Genomic DNA, 26,746 nt, shown 5'->3' with positions numbered 1-26,746 from the left:
AACTATGACACAAAATGCCCACACCTTTTTGTTTGAAATACCTTTCTTTGTTTTGTTGGGCTTTTTTACTATGTAGCATGCATTTAGAGTTCATGTTTCTTTTTTTTTCCTTTTCCCAAAGGGAGCTTTATGTCTGATGAACCATAGTCTGATGTCTGAAATTAGGTGGGATAAGAAAAAGTGCAAGTGTTTACCTACTTTAACACAGAATTGCTATCATCATAGGAGAATGGCCTATGAAAACATAAGTGCCTTTTATTTGTCACAACTGTGAAAAACTAGAAGTGAATCTTGTAGTAAAGAGAAGGAAAAGAAGGAAAAAATATGTAAAATAATGAGACTTGGGTTGATTGCAATAATACTGATTTTGCTGTGAAGGTATTATATGTAGAAAAGAGAAGGATGGCAAAATTGGGGGATTCACTGTAAAGGTAAGGAAAAAAGTTCAACATAGAAACAAAAATCTTACATTGGACTGAATTTATTGTATATATAAGCATATTTATATGTATATTTAAATACAATATTTTCTTACACAAAGTAGTAGATAATTGCCTGAATTTCTAGTGAACCTTTCAAAGATTGCTCAATTTTCTTTTTCTTTTCTTTGTTCTAGTTGCATTAAAATCTTCTAACTCTACCAGACCAGAAAGAAATGGCATTCAGGAAACTTCTAGAACAGGAAAGTCTGGAGAAGGGATGCAGATTCTGGAAGGAGAACTCCTATTGCAGGTATTCTTTGCAATAGACATATTGTACAAAGATTTAAATTAAAAAAAAAAAAACCCATCTGTGTTTAGCATACTAGATGCTCACTGATGAGATACAAAAAGTAAGTTTTCTTATTGTCAAACTTTTTTCATTTTCTTGAGGGTAATACTAAACAGCTCTTGGATTTTCTTTGGTAGTAGGGACCTTAGAGTGGATGTTAGAATATGGGCTTCTCTTCATTGTTTCTAAGTAATTTATTAAAGTAATTTATTCCCATCTCTTTGCATCTGTTGTCAATAAAGATGTTAATATAAAGGAACAGCTTTTATAAGGGCAAGGTAAGTTATCAATTTAATGTAAATTTGGTGATAATTGTCTGAAAAAAAACCAATTTCTCCTTAAAAAACTTAGGGCTTGCTGAAATATCTTGCTTTCTCAGTGGTTTGGAAGAACTCAGCATACATAGTGTAGATCCAGGACAAATTTTAAAATACTTTGAAAACTTTTATATTAACTAGTGGAAAATATTAATTTTAGAGTAGTAGTTTTTTTTTTGTTTTTGTTTTTGGGGTTTTTTTATATTATTTAGCCTGTTTTAATGTCCTAGAGGGCCAAAGCAGATGGATAATTATATACTACCAAGTTCAGATTAAACTCAAGAAATTACAGATATGTAAACTAGGGCATGCATTTCATATTCTAACCTTAATAAAGTATATGACAAAGAACTGTTGTGGAGTTACTGCCAGCTTTCTTTTAAACAGAAAAAAAACCTGAAAAGCTAAAATGTATAATTTATATTGGAGGCATCTATTTAATCTGCAATACAGGGGTTTTTATGACTTCTGAGGGTAAGCTATATGAGGGAACTCTTTTCCAGTATGAAAATTAAATAGGTGATGCAGTTCTTACTGAAAATTCTGCCTCTTTTGGGAAGTAAATGAACTGAATGTCTTAAAAGAATTTGCTTTGTAAATGTTTTATATATATAAAAAAATTTATAAGAATGAATATGCAGATAGAGTTTTTCTTAGGTTATGTAACAGGTCATGAGTGTGATGAAATTGGGAATTCTCTAGAAGATAGTGGGAATCAGTAAGTTATAAATATTGACAAAGTCCTTGTCTTCCACTCATGCTTAGAAGTCTTTCACAGGTGTCAATAAATTACAACGGATGATGAACATTTTCCTTTTATTATCTCCCTACTATTTTGGTTTTTTCAATGTGATATAAAGACCCTGTTGTTTGTCTTTTATATGTTTATCAGATTTTTGCTTGCTTCCTAACCATCAGAAATTGTCTTTTATTTCCAACATAGAAACTGTCTTATAAATTCAATATTTTTTTGGAAGTAGAGATCAAATGTGCGTTCCTTAAAATCAAGCTACATTTTCTTTAAAATTATTTAGCTTAATTCAAATTCTTATTTTAAATACATAATCTGTGTTTATGATAAGAAGACAAATTATGACCTGTAAGAAATTTTTTAAATTGAATTCTCACCATGAATGAACAATTTTAGAATTACCTTTTTATTAGGAGCATCTTTAGATGCACAAATATCATCTTCAGTTCTCCAGAATAATGAACACACTGAGAAATTTCTGTATGTCTTTTAAGACATAATTATTTTTGGATTTCATTTTGCAAAAACCTCCATCAGAACCCATTTCCCACTTATTGGTATACCCAGATATATGCATTTTACAGAATTTTTGGCTTAAAGAGTGCCTATGGCTATCTCAGAAACAATCTGGGTTCGAGATGAGCCATGTACCAGGACCACGGCAAACTGTGATTGAATCCATGTACAGAAGATGTTTGTAGCCCTGTATGAAATGGACCAGAATAACAAATTTTATCATTTGAGACAAAGCTAGATGCTGTGCAGCTTGCAGATTTTTTTCATACCAACCAGCTGAGGTGAAATGCCCTGCAGAACAGGTCAGCAGAGGACACGAGCACCTGCCACTGCGGCATTCTGCTCCAGTGAAATTACTGCAAACTTCATCAAAACCAAGGATTCTGTGTAACCACAAGAGCTTTCTTGGATTGGCTATGCTATTTAATTTCAGATTATTATTGGGGTTTTTTGAGCTCATTTTTGTTAACATAAAATTTACTAAACTTTTAAGGAGTTTTGTAGAGCTAACAATTGTTTATGAGAGTAGATTAAATAATATCTACACATTAAACTGGAGTGGTTCACAGCATTTGAAGAGCAGTCATTTAATCAGATATTTCATTTATATATTATTACTTTGTTGCGGTAAGATATAGGATATCCTTGCACTTACATCAATTTCCTATGTACGATAATTCTGCATAAATGAAGAGGTTTTTTTAAAAAAGTGTTTTGAGTATGCTGGCCAAATTTGCCTTTGAATGCAGCTGAGGAAATTAAGTGGCACAATATACTCAATCCAGCCCCTGGAGACTGCCTTTTGTTAAATCTTGACTGAAATCCATCGAAGTAAATCGGCACCTTTCAGATGAGCTGCCAAGTCACAAATGTGCTGTTTGCTATCACAACAATTGCCATGGACTGTATTGATTGGGAGCTCAGATAAATGCCCTTTGCGTGACTTTGAGTGTGGAGCCGCCTGGTCTGCTGCTCCACAGAGGGGGAAATCTCTTCAAAAACACTGTTTACTTGCTGCAGAGGTTTTCTATTTTAAGTGAACTATAAAATGTTTTCTTGGACTATATAGGGGATCTTGATAGCTTGATTTCCTGTCCACAGTGGCCTGTCTGCACTATGAATAGAATGGGTTTTGGGACTGGATTTGTGACATGGCTCTCATTTGTGCTGTGGGCAGCTGGGGATGTCCAAGGTTTGAGACACACAAGCATTGTGAACAGTGGTTGATTTTAAATGAACATGTAGTTCTTCATACTACTGTCCCTCATCCCTGCAATCAAGAGTGTTTAAAAGTCATCAAAACAGTTTGACTTCTCCACTGAATTTTTTTAAGAAGTTGTTTTTTTTGTTGTTTTATTTGTTAGGTCCAGTTTTCTTCATTTTAACACGTATACTGTAGAGAGATGCAGTGAGGAATCTCTCTATTTGTCTGTTAGATAATGATGTGCTTTTGCATGCTTCACATTTTATTGGGGGAGTACAGGATAGGTAGACCTAGAGCCACAGTAATTATCTGGAATTTTTTGTCTGAAGCTGACAAATTGCTGTGTTTCTTCCCCAGGCATTAAATGGATTTGTGTTAGTTGTTACGGCAGATGCTCTGGTTTTTTATGTCTCTTCTACTATCCAAGACTACTTGGGATTCCAACAAGTAAGTTTTTATTTATTTTTCTATTTTTTAGAGGTTTTGCTTAATTCCAGAGAACATCAGTGTTCATATTTAGGGTCTTAAAACTTTTTAGTAATAAAAATCTTAGTTAGGTACTTTAAGTTGAATTACTTTGAAACCATATAACTTTGCTATCAGCTTACATAGCCAGGATGTCAGGCCAAGCACAACAGGAATATAATTTCCAAAGTTGAATTAGGCAAGATAGGAAATTTTCACACTTAATTATTCTTTACTGGAACAACTGTTTGAAATTTATACTGTGGTGTTACCCAGTTTATGATGCTGAGTGAGACATAATTCAATGGGAAGGTAATTATTTTAATAGGAACCTTTCATGAAAAATTATTTCCATATGCCTTGAGATTTATAAATAACAAGTGAGTAATTTTGGTATTTTTAGAATTTTTTCTCTTGCTCATGTTTATTTATTTAATTATTAATTTCAAGACAAGCATTTGTTTTTTTAACTATTTATGGTGCAGGTCACATATGGCTGACTTCATTCGGCTTGAAAGCCAGGTACCAAAGTACTAAGGATTGAGGCATAGCAGGCAAATTCTGCCTTTTTCAGAAAACTCCTGGGATTACTTTATGTGGAGATGATAGAATGATGATAGTTATAGTTCTTGATGTATATCCATGGGTACTGCATATTTGTAGACTGAGTTGCTGTCTAAAAATAGCAAGAAACCTTGCTCAGCCCTCAATTTCAGGTAACTGACAAGAGATTGGGAAGAGTTTGTGTAAAAGGAAATATTTCAAAAAGCCCCCACTGTTATTCCTGGGGTTACACATTCCTTCAGTGTTGGAGAATGAAAAAAGACAAAAGCTTGGAAAACAAATTGGCATAACATTCGTAAAGTAATGTCAGTAAATCAAGTGCATGATATAGAAATAAAGTCTTAAAGTTGCAAAAATTATAATTTCAGCAATTTATGCTGGAAAATACTCATTGTTTTATGAAATTATTCGTAGCAAAATTTGACCTAGGCTTCTGCTTTTGCCAGTTCAATTATGTTAGATCTATGTTTTATTTAGATATTTTCTCTTAATATAATGGCTGGGTTTTTGAAGCATGCCAAAACCAGAGATCTTAACTCTTCTCAATCAACTGAGTCTTTTCTTCAATAATCTGTGTGTTTTTTTCACCCCTTAAATTCATTTAAGCACTGATCCTTTCTCCTGAGCCTTTGCCATATAGATCACATTCCTAACCATACAACTGGTAGTGGAATAAGAGCTTAATAATTACATGTTTTAATGCATCCTTAGGAAGTGACAAAGCTTTCAGGCAAAGAAATCCACTGTTTATAATCTGCTTGCCTTAGTTTTGGCAGTGGTTTGGTTTAGGGTCTTTAGCTTCTTTTGTATTCCTGTACCACCTAGAGTGGGTCAAATGCTTTATTTACCAATATGTAAAATGAAATAATTTAAACAAAACCTAAGCATAGCATTTCCAGGTCTTCTTAGGTAAAAGCAGGTAAAGAAATAGTTGACATAATGTAATTTTTTTTCCTATGGCAATATTTTTTATTGTTTCCCATGTTTACAGTCATGGGTGTAACTGAACTGCTCTTTGTGCTGCTAAAAATTGTTTCATGAAGCTTTGCCACCTGCATGTGATTGTGTATTTATCCCTGAGCAAAATGGATTTTGCTATATCCATAACAACCTTGTCAATCAGACAACTTGTATCATATTGTCATATAATTTTTTTATTGTCATTCTTTCACACCCTTCTCCTTTTGTTCATAGTCAGATATTATACACCAGAGTGTGTTTGAGTTGATTCACACAGAAGACAGACCTGAGTTTCAACGACAGCTACATTGGGCATTAAATCCTGCCCAGACAGGAGATTCTGGACCAAGTGTACAAGGTGAGAACAGAATTTATTATTTGCTTGATGGATTAGTTCTTTGGTTTTTTGGTTTTAAAATTTATCTCTCTAAAAAAGTTTAGATAATTTTAGACGAATAAAGGAAGAAATAGCATAGTTCAAATTTATCTGAATTCTATGGACATATTAGCCAATAGTGAGAATTACTACTTTTTGCACTTTAAATAAGCACTATTATTCATAGCACAGCACCATTAAAATACTAATTATACTTTAAAATGGAAGACTTTAACTTGGAATATAAGTGACAATGTTTCTTACAGTGATCAGTCTAAGAATGTATTAGTTACTGTTACTATAGGAATAATGCCTTCATTGCCACATAGACCACTACTTCTCTTGGAGATAAAAGGGGAAGAGAAATAAAAGATTAAATAAATGAGCCTTTAAGATCAAGTAGTTAGAGCAGAGTTGTCACATATTACTGGCAGATTTAAGTGGGCTGCTATATTGAGAAACAGCTAAGGATTGCCTTAGATACACATTGCCTGTGTATCACAGCAAAGATATGTAGTGCAGGTAGTTTTGTGTAATACAGGAAGCCTGTGCCTATATCATAATGACAACAAAGCCACTGGGACAACTGCTCCATTTTAATGCTCCCTTTGCACAACAGTTGTTTAAACATGTAGGTAAAATCTTCTGTTACTATATCTTGATTATAGGGGGTTTATTAATCCATAAAAAGTCCATTTTTAAAATAAACCTTAAAGTAACCTAATTTTTTGAAAAGTAGAGTATGGAAATGCCATGATTTGATAGAGAAACGTTACTGGTTTGTAATGCACCTCTGTATATTTCAGTTTTTCATTTAGCAGTCAACGTTGTTATATCATCTCTAGATATAGAGTTCAGTACAGTGAAGAGTACAGTTCTCAGAAACCAGATTTTCATCCTGTTTGCTTTAGAATGAAATTGTGCTCTATGGACCTTAAGCAAGTGCATATGAATTTAGAAAAGGTTGTTTGAAAAGTATGACACCAGGTTGGATTGGTCTCAGATTTGACTGACCCACAGGAAATGCTGAACAGGATTACAAACAATTCTTTGTTTTGTATCTTGTATTTCTAGCTTGCTAAAAGCTGCTAGTTGTGCTACATTCCTGAAAATATTCAGGACGTAGGTGAATGGGCTTTGAGCAACCTGGTCTAGTGAAAGGCGTCCCTGTCCATGGCAGGGGGATTGGAATTAGGTGATCTCCAAGGTCCTTTCTATCCCAACACATTCTATGATTTAGTGATGACTTTTGAGCCTCATGTAGGATAAAATGTTTGGATGTTGAGGATTTTTAAACTGAATTCATATTTATAGCAAAGGATAATGCTATGACCATAGGGATCCCTCCATTTTTGCTAATTTAATCCATTTCTGTTTTAATACATTCAGCTAGCATTACGTAGATATTTATAGATACAACTGTGCTCAGGCACAGATTCCATCCCGAGTCTGGGAACTGATTCTGCTTCAGTTAGCCTGGACTGGTAATTTTTCACTCAGTACTCTGGTATGCTGCTAGACCACTGGTTTCCTCAGCTATTACTGTGCTTCCCAGACATGCCTCCCAGTCCTTTTCTTGTTCCCAGAGAAGTTTGCAAAATTCTGATTTCTCAGTCCCAAATATCTGCTTTGGGGCATTAAGTCCAGATTATCTTTTGAACCTTGCATGTTGCTCAACCATATGGTCTTGAGTTTAAATACAAGCACTTAATGCACTGCATGTTCTGGACATTGCTCCATGGCTTTGATGAGATGCAGTGTGAGCTTCATGAAGGGTTTGGGGTCTAACCCCTGCAGTGTTAACTGGTAGTTTTGCTCTAGGGATTGTAGATGCTCTGTAAGATTTTTTTGCCTTCTTACAGTGAGTCATTTCAAGATCCTGGCAGTAAAACCTTCCTGCCTTCTGTCTGCCTGGAAAAGTGCAGCAGTGTTGTTTTCACAAGTGTAGGAGGTTCAGTTTTGAAGCCCATTGCCTCCTGTTTTGAGTTCTGTTCATCCCCTGGCAGTAGCCACTTCTTCCACCACGGCTTTGCTCACTCTTGGGAGCTGTGCATTTTACTATGGAACTTGACAAGCTCCACAGCATCCAGCTGGACTTGTTGAACTTTCAAATTTCAGCTCTGTATTTACCAAAAGAATAACACAGAGTTTCTCCTGTGGCAGAAATGCTGCAGAGCACACCTACCAGTGCCAAGGATGCCAGCAGAAACCCTAGCAGTGCTTATTGGCTACTAGATCTGCACCTGGTCAGAGCTGGCATTTTTGAAATATTATTTAGCATTTTCAAGCTGTTTCTTTGATGCTCTTTCTTCAGAGAGCTTCTCAGAGAAGCCCCCTCTCAGAAGTGTTGAAAATTCTCACCATCAATTAAGCAATTTATAGCAAAAAATTCTGAAGCAGTAGAGAGTAAGGAAGTTTGCTTTGTCCGTTGAGAACCATCCATATGATGAGTGTAGGAGTTTCTTATTTTCTAATTTCAAAGTTGTATGGTAACTGTCTTGTTCTACACATACCTGAGTTTGTCTGCCTGTGGAATCTCCTCTTGATGGTGGCTGGCCAATACAGTTCATTAGATGGCTGTAATTTCAGATTATCCCTTTTTGTCACACTACCATCTAGGACAGGAAAAGGTTTCTTTTTCTCCATACCTCAAAGTTTATTCAGCGAAAATTTACCTTGCATAGCAGTTCTTTTAGGGGAGAAAAGGTATCTCCTGATTTCATCTGAAAAGCTGGATAACTCAGCATACTTGCAGGATTTAGATGGCCTTAGTTTGCAAGGCCTATGGGTGAGACATCAACAATCTTATTTGGCTCCAATTAAGTCCCTTGAATTCATAGGAGATGAAATTGAACTGGCTTTTGGTAATGATTTGTTTACCTCTGGGTTTGTTTTGCCAGTGTTCTAACCTCTGAGCCTATCAGTAAGTTTTTCCAGCTGTTCATGAGTCAAAATTATATTCCAGAAAATCTAATGTGGTGTGTTATTAAGTGACATGCTCTCCCTGACCTCGTCTCCATGTCTGAAAGGTCAATATGGGTTCTTAAAATGTGTATTATTATTTTGTCCATACTTGATGATCGGTTCTCTAAGAGTACATTGATTGTTTTTCAAAATTAAAGATTATTTTATTATAAAATGTCTTTTTAAGCTGGATTTTTTTTTTCAATTTTCTGCATGTATGAATTCCAGGGAATTACTGTTTAATTTATATTGTAAACAAGATTGCTTTGCTAAATGTGCAGTGAGTAGTCATGCTCTGGTATCTTTGTGTATATAGTCTCATGTAAAGCATACATGTTCTATCAGAAGTTAATTGATTTACCTTCTAGTTTTACTTTATATTCCAAATGTTTAAGTATGTTTTGTAAATACCACTTAGCAGCAAATGCTTGTCCTGATGAGGTGGAAGGTTACCATGTTGTTATCCTAGTTAACAATCAGGGTTTGAGTATTTTTTAAAACAAAAAACCCCCAAAACACAAGTACTCCAGGTATATCTGGAGATGTAATTATGATGTTTTGATCAGCAGAGCCCAGAAATATTTTCACTATTTAGTTGGGTGATTTTACCTTCGTTGGAGAAAAATGCTGATTTTTTTGTGGTGGTTTCCTAAAGTTGCTGATTTTTATTTGTTGCTACTGCGTTCACCTGGCTGTCTGGAAAGAAAGTTTCACAGTTTGATACCATTACTGAGTTTTTGAATATTCAGTTCCTGTAGTTCCTGTGCCTTTTTGCAGATCCTGATGTTGTAGGAACATGGATTCCTGCTCTTTGCAACTGGTCCAGAATCTAGGCTGTTGATAAACCTAATGAATAAATTAAAAACCCAAACAAACAAAAGCCCCAAAGGGAAAAAACGCTTAAAAATAAATTACATTCAGTTTTCAAATACCATAGCCTGTAAAACATAATCCCATCAGAAAAATTGATGCTTAACCTCAGTGTTACAATCATTATAGGTTCTGAGGATGTTTCCAGTTTACATTGTTCTTGCTCAGGTTGTGACCTAACGCTTTGTTTATGAAATGGAAGATTGTTTGTTATAGATAGCCTTCACTAGGTGTTCTTCTAAAAATAATCCTTATAAATAATCCTTTCCTGCAGGAGATAATGGCTTTTCACAGCCAGCAACCTATTATAACCCAGACCAACTTCCTCCAGAGAATTCTTCCTTTATGGAAAGGAATTTCATCTGCAGGTTACGATGTCTCCTGGATAATTCATCTGGATTCCTGGTGAGTATGGAGTTACATAAAAACTTCCACATAGACTTAAAAGTCTGTATTATCCTAACAAGAGGTGCAGCAACTTACTTTATTTGTTGTCTCCAAAGATATCTGAGCTGTTTGAACCATAGTGTTTCAGTTAGGGACACTGAATTTCTCCCCATTTAAAATGTTATCAGGTGCAAGTTCTCTCATTTCTCATGGTCAATGAAATGCAAATAACTAATTGCTTTTGTAAAATGTCGTGTGATTTGTAGATCAAAAAGCATTACAAGAGTATTTTCTTGTATCAAGTTGAGTATCTTGATATGCAGTGTTATGGTAATTAAGAGGACCATAGTTTTTCCTTATTTGGAAAAGTTTTTGCTTGCTCTTTTTAATGCATTTTTTGTTAACCCTCTTTGTGATACCTTACAAAATAGAATTCTTCACAATTGCAAAATTGAACATACAAATCTGCAAGGCAAATAATTATATGCATATATGTTCATTAGAATATTAGGAGCCTCAGTTTTGGGTTTTTTTTTTTTTTTTTGGTGGAATAATCTTCCCATTAATTAACTTTTCAGTAAGTTTATTAGTAGATATTGAAGTGACACACTCAGGGGTATAACAACAGTGTTTTGTACTTGTTAGCTAACTTTCATGTGTGCCAACCTATAAAGCTTGAATGTGGTGGATCTTAAGAAAAAATGAAAAGTACATGTTTTGCATCATACCAGAAATATCTTGCTTTTAAATATCTCCAGCATATAAAAATTACTTTTTCTCCTCATCCTAAGGCTATGAATTTTCAAGGAAGATTGAAATTTCTCCATGGACAAAACAAGAAAGGGAAGGATGGTGCCACTTTGTCTCCTCAGCTTGCACTGTTTGCAGTAGCTACTCCCCTGCAGCCACCATCTATCCTTGAGATACGAACCAAAAACTTCATCTTCAGAACTAAACACAAACTGGACTTCACACCTACAGGCTGTGATGCAAAGTAGGTGTAAATTATTCTGTGTAATTATTGAATAATTTGACAATGAAATAGGTTTCAAGTATGTGTTTGAAATATTAAGCATTTCATATTTCTCTTTTGGCTTATAAACTGCTTCAGTGATAGTTATTTAGAAGCTGTTAAGGTTTTTCTCTCCAGCCCTGCTATCAAGTAAAGGGAAATGGGTTTGCCATAGTCTATTTCCTTGAAATTACAACAGTTCTCTGACTCTCAATTGTTAGAAAAACAAAGAAAAAACCCACAAAACCAATGCAAAATAGAAAAACCTAAAGACAGCATACTAATGAAGTAGGGAAGAAGAAAAGCTTCATGTTAAACTGGTTTGAAATTTGATTTAAAAACGCTAGAACAAGTGTTGAATTTCATTCTGCATTTCTTCATCAGTTCAAATAGGTGTAAAATGCAATATAATTTTTTTTCCTTCAAAGTAAACAAATTAAATACTTTTTTATACTATGACTTTTACCCATTTCCAAAGCATTCTTTTCCCTATGTAAAATTTGGAAACACTACTGCAATACTAGATCAAAATAACATTACTATGCATCAACATAGCAAGAAGCCCATTAGGATGGTTTTTTACCAAAATAAAAGCATTTTGCTTCTTTCCTTCTCCTCTCCCTCCTATTGTTGACTGACAATTCTTTCATTTTCATTGGAGTCTCTCATATGGGTTTCCATGCTTCTTGCAAGATAGAATTGAATTACTTGGTATTTTGTCTACTGAGAGACCAAAATACTTTATTTCTCTAAGCTGATACAAGTAAAAGTTAACAAAATATTAGCACAAGTGTTTCTTTCCTCTGTTTGATATTTTTATTCACTTGAAATGTTCAGTTTTTGTCATATCTTAGTTTTATATATATTGTCCCCCATCCCTATTTCCCCCTTATTTTACCATTTGTCTTTGAATCTCCATTTCTTTGTTTCAGGTCCTGTTTAAGCCTCTTTTTGACTATGTCTTTTTATCATGTATCACATAGAGATCACGTGAATTCTGTTAAGTATTTCATCTCCCCAACTTCTAGTAAAGTACTCTAATTTTAGCTGCCAGGGTCAAACATGACTCTTGCTAGTGGTCCTCTGAGTCATATCTTGTTTAAATGCAAACACAGGGGTCTCAAACCACTCAACAGCAAAAGGGATGTAGTTCTGAGATATATCTGGGTTCCAACTTTCAGCTATTAAAAATTGTAATTTAGGAAAGTAGTTTTAGATAACTGAAGGTAAATCCCTACTTAATTCTACACACAAGCACTTACAGGTAAGTGATAAGAAACAGGGCTAAGAAAACAGTGTCTGTTTTTGGAATTAATGGGAGCTGCCTGCTAGGAGTGAATATGTTCAGAGTATGGAATTGAGAGTGGCTGTAGGCATCCACTTTTTTTATGGTCCAATGGTTGTGTGAACCCAGTCCTAGTCACTGAAGGCAACCTGGCAGACTAGTTAAAGTTTTATGATTTGTTGACTATTTTTATTAGAGCTGTTCTGCTTCCGCATACAATTGATATAGCAACAAACTGTGGTTAGCACTTGCATCTGAAATGTTCTAGACATAATTAACTTCCTTGACATTCATTCTGTGAACTGATTCATCAGCAGGGTTGCAATTTTTTGGTTTTACCTTGCAGAGGAAAGATTGTCCTGGGATACACTGAAGCAGAGCTGTGTATGAGAGGAACAGGATACCAGTTTATTCATGCAGCTGATATGCTTTACTGTGCTGAAAATCACATCCGAAGTAAGTTTCTTTCTCTAGGAAAGGCTGAAAAATCAAAGCATGGAGTATTTTTTCAGTATGAATGCAATATGAATTACAGAAAAAAACAAAACCAGAAGTTGTTAATAAAATGAACACTGTTCATTTAGTATGTTCTATCTGTCCTTCTAAAAACTTATATTGGTTGAAGAAATGTGTAATATTCCTATTTAGACCCTTTTAGGATAAATATTCCAGTCTCTGTCACATCTTGCTCTTCTTACTTCCTTCTCTGCTCAACCCAGCTTCTGCTATTTCAACAACTTTCTTTGGCCAAATATAGCTTTCCTGTTAGCAAGTTAAATAAAGCATTTTCTTTTGTTATTGGTGTAAGATTTTTACCAGAAATTAATCTCTGATTTAACATGCTAGTGTCCAAACAGTTCTGGGTTTGATTCTTGGCAGCTTGAGTTGGTTTAAGTACCAGTTATGAAGAGAAGTATAGTGATAAGGAAATAAGTCTAATCTATCTGATGTATAACTATTTAGGGGACTCTGCTTTTTACTTTTGTTGTTAGTTATAACATAATTATCTTCAGAACCTACAGAATCATCTTCAGAATGTTATGATACTTCGTTTCAACTGACTTTTCTTGAAAAGTTCTTTTTTTTTTTTCTTTTATCCTCTCATGGATAATTAGATAATGCCCCTCAGCAGGTTTTTCTCAACCTATTTAAGCACATTTTCTGTTTCACATGTAGCTCACTCGCTATTGCTTATCAGTGGTTTTGTTTTTTCATAAAGAAAAAACAAAGAGATGGTTTCAGAGTAGAAGGGGATGAAACTGGAATGGTTTGAAACTTTGTCTTAAAACTAATTTTGCTGCATTTTGCTGCTAAGATTAAAAGGAAGAAAATAAGTTTTTTAACAAGAATTTTTGGTTAGATTCTTAGCCATTTCTAATACATTTTATTTAATTTTTATGTCTAAAAATGCAAGGGTTTTCAGCAATTGTATTACTTCCACCCCTTGCCTCTGTGAATCACATATTTATCAGTTATCTTTAAAATCCACATTCATCACACAAGCCTCACTTAGAACAGCAAAACCAGTCAAAATAAAGCTCCCCACACAAAAACCAAGATAACTTCATCCCAACACAGAACAAAATTGGACAATTTGCACAAAATTCACCTCTGTCCCTTCACCACAATGACAACAAAACTTCCCCATGATAATTCTGCTCTCTAACATTGTTCAGTACTTGCTTTGCCTGTCACTTCTCCTAGCTACTATCCTTTTCTCAAAATTCTCATGGTCCTGGATTTTAGCACCAAAACGAGTGTAGTGGTTTGACCATGGCTGCATGCTAGGTACCCACCAAAGCCTCTCTATAGAGAAAATATAATTAATGGTTCATGAGTTAAGGACCAGGAGAGATCACTCACCAAATACTGTCATGGGCAAAACAGACTTAATCTGGGCATATTAAATGAATTGATTATGAACAAAACCAGAGCAGGATAATGAGAAGTAAAATAAGGCCTTAAAAGCACTTTCCACCAGGAAACTTGCTCCAGCATGGGCTCCTCTCTCCATGGGTCTGCAAGTCTCTGCAAGAGCCTGTTCCAGCACTGGAACTGGGTTCACAGCCTCCTCTAAGGCATCCACCTGCTCCAGCATGAGTCTCCTCCATGGACTGCAGGTGGATCTCTGCATCCCCATGGCTCTGCATGGGCTCTGCTGCTTCACCATGGTCTGCACCAAGGGTTACAGGGGAATCTCGGCCCTGGCACCTCCTGCCCCCACTTCCTCACTGACCTTGCTATCTATCTGCAGAGTTGTTCCTCTCACCTATTCTAAACCCACTCCACTCTGGCCACAATTACATCTGCACAATTTTTATTTTTTTTCTTAAATGTTATAACAGAGGCATTATCACAACTTCTAATTGTTCCAGTCTTGTCCAGCAGCATGTCTACCTTGGAGCTTCCAGGGATTTTCTCTGCTGAAAGTGGAGGGAGCTTCTAGCAGCTTCTCACAGGAGCCACTCCTGTAGCCCTCTCTGTCACTACCAAAACCTGGCCACACAAACCCAATACAGAAATATACTGTGAAAATTGAATGCGTTTATCAAACATTGTTACTGGTAGTGGGAATGAAGCATAAGATTTTTAAGTATCTCTGCATAAACCAGTCCAAATGTGAAAGATTTGGATTCAGAACTAATGTGCTTTCTAATTTGTTATAGTTGGTTTTTGAAGGTAAGAGAAAATAGGCTTTTGTCATTTACGTGTTTTAGTATTTATTAATTTCTGTTATTGAAGAAATAATGGACAAAGTCCTATTTAGCACGCTGCCAATCTGTAGCAGATAGCTTGCAGTTTTGACTTCTATTTTATGAGTGAATTAGACATCTTGAAGTGATCAGTCATCCAGATTCACTGGGAATACATTAGTGCAGACACTGAATGGGGTGATTGAGGACAAGACATTTGTAAAATTTCTCTGCAGATGGGATTCTTTTCATGGCATACAGATTTTCATGATTTTGTTTGCTGGACAATAAACAGTATGCTTACTTTTTAGTGATGAAGACAGGTGAGAGTGGAATGACTGTATTTAGGCTTCTAACCAAAGAAAATCGATGGGCCTGGGTACAGGCAAATGCACGTCTTGTCTACAAAAATGGAAGACCAGATTACATCATTGCCACGCAAAGACCTCTTACGTAAGTCATCATTTCATACAGTAGTGTGCTTCGAAAACTGAAAACTAGTTTGAGGCTGTTTATATTCACAAAGGAAGTTTTGTTTTTAAATTATTACCCTTTACATTCCAAATTCCTAAAATTCTTTCAGTTTGCTAACAAACATGTAAATAATTCTGATATTTCAGAACTTGTGGCATAGTCCTTTTGCATAAAACTTTAGACATTGATTTCTTATAAAGAACAAGATCAGCAACAGAAGCATGAAGTTATTCCATCCACCGTATTCAATCCCCTTGAGCAGAAACTGAGAAATCCAACTGCAGTTGTATAGAAGGAACAACAAATAACAAAGAAATTGAGTCCTGAATTTTAGTGCTGAACTAAGTTCTGTGTAATATGGAATTCAGCCTTGTTAAATAGATTAAATAATTTGTAAAATAATAGTCTGTAAAATGGAGAAAAAGAGATACTTCGAGTATTGATTTACTTGCTATACCAAGAAAAGCTTAATGCATGGAACAAAGCCCACTTCTTTTCATTTCAGTCCCTAATGCACAGAAAATGGTGTATGCTATCTAGATTTAATTACAAATGTAATATGTAAATGTGGCATTACAGTCATAAGCTCCTTATTTCATAATCTGCCTCTTGGTTTAACTCAGCCAAGTTGAGCTGGAATAGGTAGGAATTCGAAAAATGCCTACAAATAAAATAGTTCATTTTTTATGTTAATTCCAGGGGACAAAAAGATTAGAGTAACTGTTTAGTCCTGCAGTACCATGCTATATATCTGATTTATTTTCAGAGATGAAGAAGGGGCAGAACATCTACGGAAGCGTAACATGAAGTTGCCCTTCATGTTTGCCACTGGTGAGGCTGTGTTGTATGAGGTGTCTTTCCCTATGTCGAGCCTTATGGACCCCTCTCAACCGAAGAGTAAAAGCACAGTGGGAAAAGGAGCCAAAGCAACGCTGCACGATGATTCTGTGGATCCAAACTCCCTCCTAGGTGTCATGTTGAGGCAGGACGAGTCTGTTTATCTCTGCCCTCCAGCATCACATAAACTTTCTTTTGAGCGGAACTTCTTTGCAGACAGTAGGGATGAACTGGGTGGTGTTAGCAGTGGCTGGACAGACAATCTCCTACCTGCTGGAAATCACAGCATTCTCAAACGGGAGCTGCTGGAGTGTTCCCAGGACAGTACTGTTCCACTTCCTGAAGACAGTGCAGCGCTCTTTCAGGATAACAAAACCAGTGATTTGTACAGCATCATGAAAAATCTGGGTATTGACTTTGAAGATTTAAAGTGTATTCAGCAGGATGAGGAGTTTTTTAAAACTGAATTATCTGATGTGGATGATATTGGGGACATCAACATAACTGACGAAATCCTGACTTACGTTCAGGATTCCTTAAATAAATCTGACTTCTTATATTCAGACTGTAACCAGCAGCAGCCCTTGGTCCAGAATGAAGGGTGCATGATACAGCAAGACTTAGATCCACATCAACTTCATCAGCACCAGAAACAACTTGTGGAACAGCAACAACAGCAGCAGCAACAGCAGCTCTGTCAAAAAATGAAACATATGCAAGTCAATGGGATGTTCACAAATTGGAGCTCTGGCATGCCTCTTAGCTGCTCGCAGCAGCAGCCCCAGCAATACATGTTCCCTGGCATGCATGCCAACACATCTGAGTTCTCTTACAAATCAGAAGTTAACTCTTCCCCTTATGAGTGCAGGCAAGACTTTGTTCCTTACAAGCAACCCACAGCGATGATGCCGCAGCTCTCTAACTTTGCTCAAATGGATTTTCCTGCAGCAGGGTTTGATGGATCGACCTACTCTGCTTCTTCCAACTTTGAGGATTTTCTCAGTTGTTTGCAGCAAGTCCCTGAAAACCTGGAGTGTGGGATAAACCCTGAGTCAGTTATGCTCACTCCTCAAACATGCTATGCAGGCGCTGTTTCTATGTACCCGTGCACGCAGGAGGCACAGCCCAGCTGTGTGGATCAAATGCAATATGAGTCTGTGATGACAAATCAGCAACAACAAACATTGGGGAACAAGGTATGGTAAACAGCATTGCTGCACTGCTTGCATTTTGGATTGAGTTTGTATTGTGACTGCTGTGGCTGCTGGTGACTGAATTGCTTAGTTTGAAATGGATGGGTTAGCAGTGTGTGGATGTCTTTGCTTTATTTGTTCATTAGAGTGGAGAGAGTTGTATTTGGTCAAGTTTATATATATGTGCACCTGCAGTCTGATAACTGTCTTTGGCAGTATTAATCAAGTGTGAAAGAACTAAATTGTTGGAATTTGCTAATATACCTTTTTGAGAGGAGTAGAGTTTCCTTTCCATTAAATATGTTGTAAGGATAAAAAATAAATGTTTTTGAAGTGTTAGCATTGTCTAGCTATTTAGAGTCCTCAATGATTTTAGGATTAGTGAAAGTATTAAAGTATCATAAAAATGGCCTGAAATATGAAGTATTTAACTCCTATACACAATGTTATCGCACTAATTTTTGTATATTGCTATAAGTGAAAGTGAGCTTGTTCCTCAAGCTGCTGTCTAAATTAACTGCTGAAGCAAAAAGAGTTGGAAAAAGGTTATATTCACAGTAAAATGGTCCTTTTTCACCAAGGGCACAATAAAAGCCATAGAAGAGAGGATCCTGGCTCTAGCACAGACTACAGTTGTAAACACTGGTAAAATTAACTTAGAAATAAAATTCAAATACTAGTTCCTGATTTTGAATAACCTGTTTGAAGTACTTTCTGTTGTACCGTTTATTTCTGTTAATGCTGTGAAAGTACAGAGCCACAATTTTTTTTTCTTTTATCTCAATGAGTTAATGTTCTCAAGTACTGATCCTGAAAATGCTTATGCACATGCATAAGCATTTACAGAATTAAAGTATTAATTGGCATTTAACCTATGCAAGACAAAGGTGAGGAATGCAATTAGAACGTACCCATTTTTTTACATGCTTAATGCAAGCACAAAGCATTCCCTTTTTAAAACTACTTCACTGCTGAAAAGAATGTAATTGCAGAATTGCAGAAATTTACCTAAAATATAGTACAGTCCAGCAAGATGAATGTCTTCTCCCTGAGTGCATGGGGTTGAAATTGCATGAAGTAACTTTGAGAAACTGCACTGTGCAAGCTTGAACTCAGCTTGGCTGTGCATTGCCTGGCTGTGCTCAGTGTTTAGTCTTTCAGTGTGCTTCTTAATAGAGTTCCAGAGCAGCTCCAGGGCCATCCAATTTTGTCTTTATAATAACAAGAATTACTCTTCTCAAAAAAGCTGTACTAATGTGATGCATCAGTTTTAAACAGCCATTGTATTTGCAATTCCATTTCTTTATTTTTAATGGCTAGTTTAATTTTATTTTGCAGATTATTTTGTTGTTACACTTCCTTAATATTTTTTGTTATGACTCCTTTTTTTTAAGTTTTCTTCCTTGTGTTTTCTTCACATCTATCTATAAAAAGTTATTGACTAGACAGCACCTGTGAAGAAATTATGTCTGTTTCTTCATATATACTAGAATGCTGTGCTGCAATAATAATAGGACATTTAGCATGTTGTTAAAAAATGAACAAAAGGCACTGTGTGAAAAGTTATCTTTACTGCAGTTGTTCAGAGGAAAATTCAGCCCCTCTTGTTAGGGTATTCCTGTGCTGTGTGGGGCTGAGTAGCACTGCATAAGCAGAAGCCTCATGTCACTGAGCATGTAGGATGCTGCTGTCTGAGCCACAGTCACACAGCCAAACCAAAGCAGGGCAGTCTTGGTGGCTGCTTTAGCACACTGACATCCCTGTCAGTGTTTAGAGCCCAAAGAGAGGGCAGATGTTGCTATACAAGCCATGATTGGTATGTTTCCAGACTTCTAACTCCCATGGATTTCTACATGAAAAGCCTGTGGAATTGGAAAGTCAGAAGGGTCTGTTGTGGTCACGTGCCTTGACTTTCTGCCTGTCTTGTAACAGTGGAAGGAGCATAGCCAGTGTACTCTAAAATCACTTTCAGTGATGGAGAAGGGCAGAAAGGCCTGTGATTGTTTGGCTGCTTGCTTAGGATCAGTATTCCCTTATTAAGCAGGAGAAACCTTCCTAAGTACTTGATTCTATGTTGGGAGCATTCTTTAAAAAATTTAATGAGTGTGAGCATCTTATTAATGAAGAATATTGAAATAACCTGTTTCTGTCTGAAATAATCCTTGTGTATACTCTTAGTGTGTCAGCTTTGATTAAAAACATAATTCACATGTCTATAGTCTTGTTAAAAAGAAGGATTGTGCACACTTAGTCAAATTTCAGTGTTTGCATAGAAGGGAAAAAGAACTAATATCCAGCATAATTTGATAAATGAATGATGAATGAATGTATGAAACACGTTCTTAAAGACAAACCTTGAAAGAATGAATGCTTACAATATAAGCTACTCCCAAAGAGATGATGGAAATGTTTGAAATACTTTGTTGTATTTTCTTTGCATGACCGAATGGAGTATTTTGGAGATAAAGTCCATAGCATGACAGGAAGCATTACATTATGTGATTAAAATAATCCTATGAACAATTATGTTAAGGCTGATGAAAGCCATTCATTGCTCTTACTTGGCCTTGTCAATGTGCAGAGTGTCAGAAAGCCCACCCTGCAGTATTTCAGCTAGTGGATTGCACACAGTGTGCTTCAGCTTATGAATAGGACTGTGTGTGCATTCCTGGAGGAGCTGTTATGTCTGGATCCCACTGCAGGCGTGGAAAGATGTAAATAGGTTGCTTTTAAAATGTAACAGCTGGATGTAACAATTAGGAGCTCTCAGACAGTACTTTCTAGAAATAGAAACTCTATTGCATTTTAGATAATAGAGTTATTTCTTCACTTAGCCAGAAGCAGAGCTCATATTGACTTCAACATGGGTAAGATTCACTGACGATTCAGTCCCTTTTTAATGCAAATTAAATTCTCATTATTCATCATTAAAAAAACACAATGAAAGCTAATCAATGTATTTTAAGATTATTTCATCCAATGTGTCTTTAGGAGGATTTTTAAATACTTATAAACAAATTGGTTTCCTATACTAACTATTTATTATTCTCTTTTTTTCCTGCCAGTTCCAAAACGGTTTCAATGGAGGAAATGTAAACGAATCATATCCCTCTCAGTTAGATGTGATCAGTAATGCACAGACTGCCACACATCTTCAGCCTCTTCATCATCCAAAAGAGCCCAGATCCTTCTCAGATTTGGCATCTAGTGGATTTATGTGATTCAGATCTAGAGCTCCATCTGTGATTTTGTCTGGGCATCAGGTTGCTCTGAGGAAAAGCTTGATAAGTCTCTCTCTGAGCATCAGACTGTAACAGCTTAATGACATTTTGGGAATATGAGGTTGGTTGCACTATATACGGGTGGATATGTAATTCAAGACCTGGCTATTTAGAATGGCAGGTGGAATGAAATCTTCCAATCTAAAGTATGCATGTGCTGTTTTCCATCAGGCTGCCTGAGTCCTTGCAGTATGGATTACACACATACTATAGACTATGGCATGCTATACAACATAAGATAAGGCAAATGGTTTTGTTGTTTAGAAAATAATTGGGCACTTTACAAATAGCATTGATGGCACAAGAAAGGTGATTTCACACGTGGATAATTTCCAGACTTTATTTTTTAAAAACTAATAAAAAGCTCTAAATTCATGAGAATCAAAAGCACTTAATTTTAATGCATACTGAGCTCTGTAATCACTTATTTTGTATTTGAATCCTTTTGTTTTAAGTCTCCATTTCTAGCACTTTAATAGAAGGCTTAATACAAGGATATGATATGCAACTTCAGGTTTTCTATGAAACAGACCCCTTGCATTCCTCCTTTTCATGTCAACCTTAAGTGCCTCACAATTTTACTACCTTGTTTCTGATGGAAGCTTATTTTAGCAAAATTCACTATAAATGTCATCTATAGTATATGAACTTTTAGCTAATATAACAGTGCTACTGGCTGTGTCTTTTCTTTTCTTTCCCTCTACTAATTATTTGTTTAGAGAGTGACAATTCATCTGTGGATTTGTTACACTATTATCAGGAGTTGTTAATATTCTGAATTTAGTTCAGCTAAAGAATTTGAGTTTATTCTATACTGCTTTTCTGCTTTCTTCAGGTAATACAGGGTATATTAAAAAAGCAGATTTTGCTGAGTGGGAGGAGCAGATCCTCAGGATTAGTTTTAGATTATTAATACTGAAAAACATGTGCCTTATCTTGTGTTAAAACGCTCATAATGTTCTTTAGAAATAATACAAGGCTGCTCTATGCAAATATTTTCATTTAAATGGATATTGAAAAGGATTGCATTTTCAATAAAAGGGGTAAAGGAGTCTCAATAGTGATTGGCATTGACATTATTTTTACTGCAATTTTCAATGTTAATAGTGGGGAAAGGGTCAGTTTGGTTTCAGTTTTATCCCTGGCAAATTGCACTGCAAAGAACAGAGGCTATTCTTCTTGTGTATGTTGATCCATTTGAAAAGCTATGTGCAAAATACAAAATCATGGAAAGAAAAAAAAATCATTAGAGAAGTTCTCCTTGCAATTGGTTTTATTTTCAGAAAAAAACCCAAACTAAACATATCCACTAAACATTCTGGGGTTTTGTTTTACTTTTATCTGAGGACTGTAAAAATGCAGACACCAATGTTTGGTGCAAAATAATAATCTACGTGAAAATACAGAAATGTGTATATGTTCAAGATATTTCATATTCTTGTGTGTTGTATAGTTCATATATAATAAAATGTCTTTGTAAAATATTTTAAACAGTTAATTTTAAAGTATTACATCGTTATGTGTTAAGAACAATTTTATTACATTTGTTATATATAATGTAAAATGGCAATTTAGCGAGTTTGTTTGGAACAGGCAAAAGTAAATTGGCTCCCTCCAGACAGATGTTAATATTGTTTAATAAAGGACAATCACTTAAAATTGGAATCTTTTCATAGCTGAAACATGCTTTCTTTGAAGAGCATATTTTCTTCCATTCTATGTGATGTGATACATTAAGCCAAACTTCTAACTCAGTCACAACTTTTCAGATTAATAGTTCAGCAGTTCTTCTAGGTGAAAATAGCATATATGAAAGGGACATTAAGGAAATGGTTACTATTCAGGAAAAGCCCATAAAGACATTGTGGGTTTTATTACAAGGTCGCGCTTTTCCCCTCCCCATGTTTCAGATTTTGTTTTCAGCATCAGACGATAGCAATGAATTCACTTACTGTCATTAGAATTAATCCTTGATTCTGTTTGTTTTTTTTAATTGAAGCCAATATCTGAAATGTCTTCCATATCTAGCTAGTCTGTCATGTTTGCATTTGAACTGGAAAACTAGAAAAATGCTGTAAAACCAGAAGGTTGAAAGGGATAATGTATGTGTTCCATCTTACAAACCATTATCTATCCTGTTTATTAATTTAGTTAAACCAAATACATGTTGTCCTATCACTAAGTGCCAAGGATGCAGTACCACAACTGTGCTGCCCTACTTAATGTAAACAAGTTAGCTGTTTATATGCATATCAGCGTATTTTGTGCATTATCTTATGCGTACAACGGTGACTGTATTCGTGCACTCTTGATCTGCACCAAACTGTACCTACAGTGCACAGGTGTTTCTGGATTGGATCTCTATTAGCCCTTCAGGTCTGTTATAAGTAAGATTATAACCCAGTGTTAGTCAGTATTACTGTCCATTTTTGTACAAGTTTTCTTACCTTGTTTTCCTTTCCAGTTCTTCTCCTTCGCTATGCCTGCACATACCATGCAGTACACCTCTTGTGTTAAGGTATGGTTCTGTAGCGCTCTTGCTCATCTCCACTAAAGTTTGTAAGACATAATACATGGTAATAAAATATTCACTTGAATGTAGCTGAAATGTATGTTCTTTTACTACAAAAATGTTTGATTTCAGCAGTATACAAAAAATATGTTACCATATGGTTACTAATATCTTTTGAGAGCTTGTCATCTAAAATAGTTTACAAAACTTGTTATTTACGTCACTGTGGACTTTGCACTTCTCTGAATATTAGATGCAAATACAATGTATATAATTTAGAGTAGTGAACAAATGTGTATTTGTCCATGGAATTAGTATTTTATACTTGCATGAAAATGAGTTTATAAATAAAGTTTGTAAATAGCAAGCCACAATTAGTAGTTGGAAGGCTCTTATATTCATTGCTTAGTCACAGTAAATTCACAGTTGAACAGTAATGAGGCAGAAAGAGACTTCTGCATTGATACTGCTGAAAAGAAGCATGTTCTTTTTTTGTGATCTGGAGCTGGCCACTGGTACTTACAGTACACTGGTATTTACTGTTTATTGCTAGTTCATAGCAACATTAAGTTAAGAAAACAATTAGATTATTTCTAATAATATTTGCTAATATTACTGGTTCCTGTGTGCTCTGTTGGCTTTGCATGATAATCCTTTAAATTGTTTGTAACGCTAAATCAAATGTTTCACTGTAATTCCCTATGCAGTTACTGAATTTACAATAGTTCTTCAGTTTAGTGACATGATGGACAATAATTTAATTGGCTGGAACTACACCATTGTCTTGTAAAATGTATTAAGACAAATGTCTTATCCGGAATCAATACTAGGCTGTGAACCCTGTATGTCAGTCCTATTGTTTACTCTTCTTGCACTGCACAAAAAGATATGCTAAGGTACAAGTATAATTTAACAAGACTGAAAATCTATAAAGTAACATCTGGAAATAATCAAGCAATAATATAAGCAACACTGGTTATCCTTTTGTTTGTAGTCGGTTGCTTTTGTTAAAAGTACACCTTCTAGCCACCTATCGACCTGTTCCCACAAGTATAGGAGCTTAGTGTCCAGTTTTATTTGAAGGAAGGAGATACTTTGTTCTGGAGAAAGCCATTTTCTTAATGATTTATGAAATTTTTTCTTTGTTCTAATTCAGTGTGAAAGTTAACAACTATGGTGATAACAAACCAGCAGTAGGGCACTGCATCAAAAGCTCAGACAATCTGCTGGTAGAAGTCATCATCTTACTCAAGGCTTTGTCAGAGGGAAGCTTTTCCAAATAGTTCTTTTGGAGATTTTCCTGGTGAGGAACCGTCTCTTCCACTCACACGCTTTTACTGAGAGCTGTTTTATTCTTGGGTGATTTTGTTTATCTGAGAACTGGCTTTTTAAGTAGAGTTAATTCTACTATCCAGAGTAAGGGCCTGATTCTACTTCTAATACTTTTATTCTGTCATTGATTCATTTAGCAAATTATCTTCCTGCTTTCCTTCCTCTCTGCCCAGTCATTCTTCCCTACTAGCTGAATCTTGCAGTTCTAACTAAGTAGTACAAGGCCAAAACATCTTCAGACACCCAAAATATAAATTGACATCTAAAACTAAAAATTAAATTCCCCTCATTGTATAATTTGCACAATCTAAACAAGTAATCTCCAGCATGGGGCACTGTTCAGTTTCACCCATTTCATTCCTGTTCCTTCCAGGAAGCAATGCTCACTTTGATTGCTTATCAGTGAATCTGAGGTCTACAGAGAGACATCCATTCTTTCACTCTAGCAAGTTCTGATGCATTGATTTTTCTGGTAAACCCACATTCTGCAAATCCTCTTATCTCTAGAAGTTTGTCTTCCTGACAAGTGAAGAACTATAGTATTAAGGCATCAATAACTATGTGAAAAACTTTCAAAGATTCACCCAAATCTGTGAAATCAAAGATGTGATCAGTCTTATGAGATTATGAAGTTTTTTCTTAATAACCTCACCTTTTATTCAATGTCCAACACACAATGTTATTAGTATTAAATAAAGTTATATACACTTAGTTTCCAAAGTAGGCAATCTTTGAGAAAAGGAGAGGTCCCTAAACCTTAAACTTTTTTATTATTTTGCTGAAGCTGACTGGCTCTTTTCTCAAATCTGGCCTGGATGGAAATAAAAGTATAAACAACACTGCTTATAACTTTCATTAATTACTAAATTGACTTCAAAATGAATAACTTCAACAGATAGTTTAACACATTTTGAAGGCTGCATATGATCATAATCATCTGGATGTCTGATATCTATGAAAATAAGTTTGAGAAGTTTCATTAGTGAAAAAATAAATTATAAAAACAGTAGAGGATGCCCGAGGGATGTTCGGACTAATTGGAATCCTTGGAATTGGAATGTTGCTGGAATAATAATAAATGTAGAAGTTCATCCTGTTCTTACAGAAGGAAAAATTTTGATCAAATTTTTTCCTTTTTGCTTGTTATGGATAGTCAGACTTCCCACAACACAGAGTAGTGGGCATCTGTTGGTACATAGTCTGAACCAGAAGAACTTGAATCCTTGTTAGTAAAACTAAGAGCTAAGTTAGAAGAAACTATGAAATAAATTTGTGATACTTGTCAGTAAAGGATGGTTTCAGTCCCAGTGGACTTGAAAGATGTTTGAAGGTCTTTGTATTATTTTCTAGTTTCTAAATCATAGTCCATGCTTTTTTAAAGGGCAAAATTTAAATCTTCAGAGTCCTTACTGCCTTAATTATTCCATAACTGCTCAGATCCTCGCAATACCAAGCTACTTGGATACCAAGACCTCAAAGTTAGATGTCAGGTGTTGCCTGCATCTCTGTGGGGCCCAAACCAGTAAGTGTTTTCAGAACACACTGTGAACTTTTGTCCAAGAGAAAGCAGCCAGAAAGTCTGTCAAAGGGAGCTAATGTGCAAGCAAAGAAAGTTAGCTCCATCCTCTACTTTGTTTGGAGTTTGGATGTTAAAGAAATCATCTCCAGAATGGTTTATAAGATATTCTGAAATGAAAAAGTCTCTGCTTTTAAGTCATTCCATTTGGAACAAGTAGTTCATTAATAACACAGAGAGGGATGTATCCTTTGGTCTAGGACCTAGGACATGCAATTAAGACAATTGGATTCTTCAGGAGATTCCCAAGATGGTCTATAGCTCAGCAACTAGGACATTCATTCAGCTCTTCATCACCATCTTTTTCCTTCTCTTGAGGGGAGAAATGTAATCAATTTTGGATGGAGGTTTAGACATAAAAGCCTGCAAACAAAATAAAAAACAGCGTAACCTTCGTATTTGGTTT

General features: G+C 35.6%; 1 protein-coding gene across 1 annotated transcript in view; it reads left to right on the top strand.

Annotated features, from left to right (window-relative positions):
- The window catches only part of AHR (aryl hydrocarbon receptor), a 62,024-nt gene extending 38,218 nt beyond the window's left edge, over positions 1 to 23,806 (top strand). The window contains exons 3-11 of the mRNA XM_079302119.1: positions 617 to 732; positions 3,917 to 4,006; positions 5,783 to 5,906; positions 10,033 to 10,163; positions 10,937 to 11,139; positions 12,789 to 12,898; positions 15,447 to 15,588; positions 16,376 to 17,642; positions 20,705 to 23,806. Of these exons, the coding sequence (XP_079158245.1) occupies positions 617 to 732; positions 3,917 to 4,006; positions 5,783 to 5,906; positions 10,033 to 10,163; positions 10,937 to 11,139; positions 12,789 to 12,898; positions 15,447 to 15,588; positions 16,376 to 17,642; positions 20,705 to 20,860 (2,339 nt within the window). The 3' untranslated portion in view covers positions 20,861 to 23,806. The remainder of the gene's footprint in view (positions 1 to 616; positions 733 to 3,916; positions 4,007 to 5,782; positions 5,907 to 10,032; positions 10,164 to 10,936; positions 11,140 to 12,788; positions 12,899 to 15,446; positions 15,589 to 16,375; positions 17,643 to 20,704) is intronic.
- The last annotated feature ends 2,940 nt before the right edge of the window (positions 23,807 to 26,746 follow it).

Source organism: Erithacus rubecula (assembly GCF_903797595.1).
Source record: "Erithacus rubecula genome assembly, chromosome: 3".
Taxonomy (NCBI): Eukaryota; Metazoa; Chordata; class Aves; order Passeriformes; family Muscicapidae; genus Erithacus; species Erithacus rubecula.
Note: the sequence above shows the minus strand (reverse complement) of the source record. Positions and strands in the feature narration are given on the sequence as shown.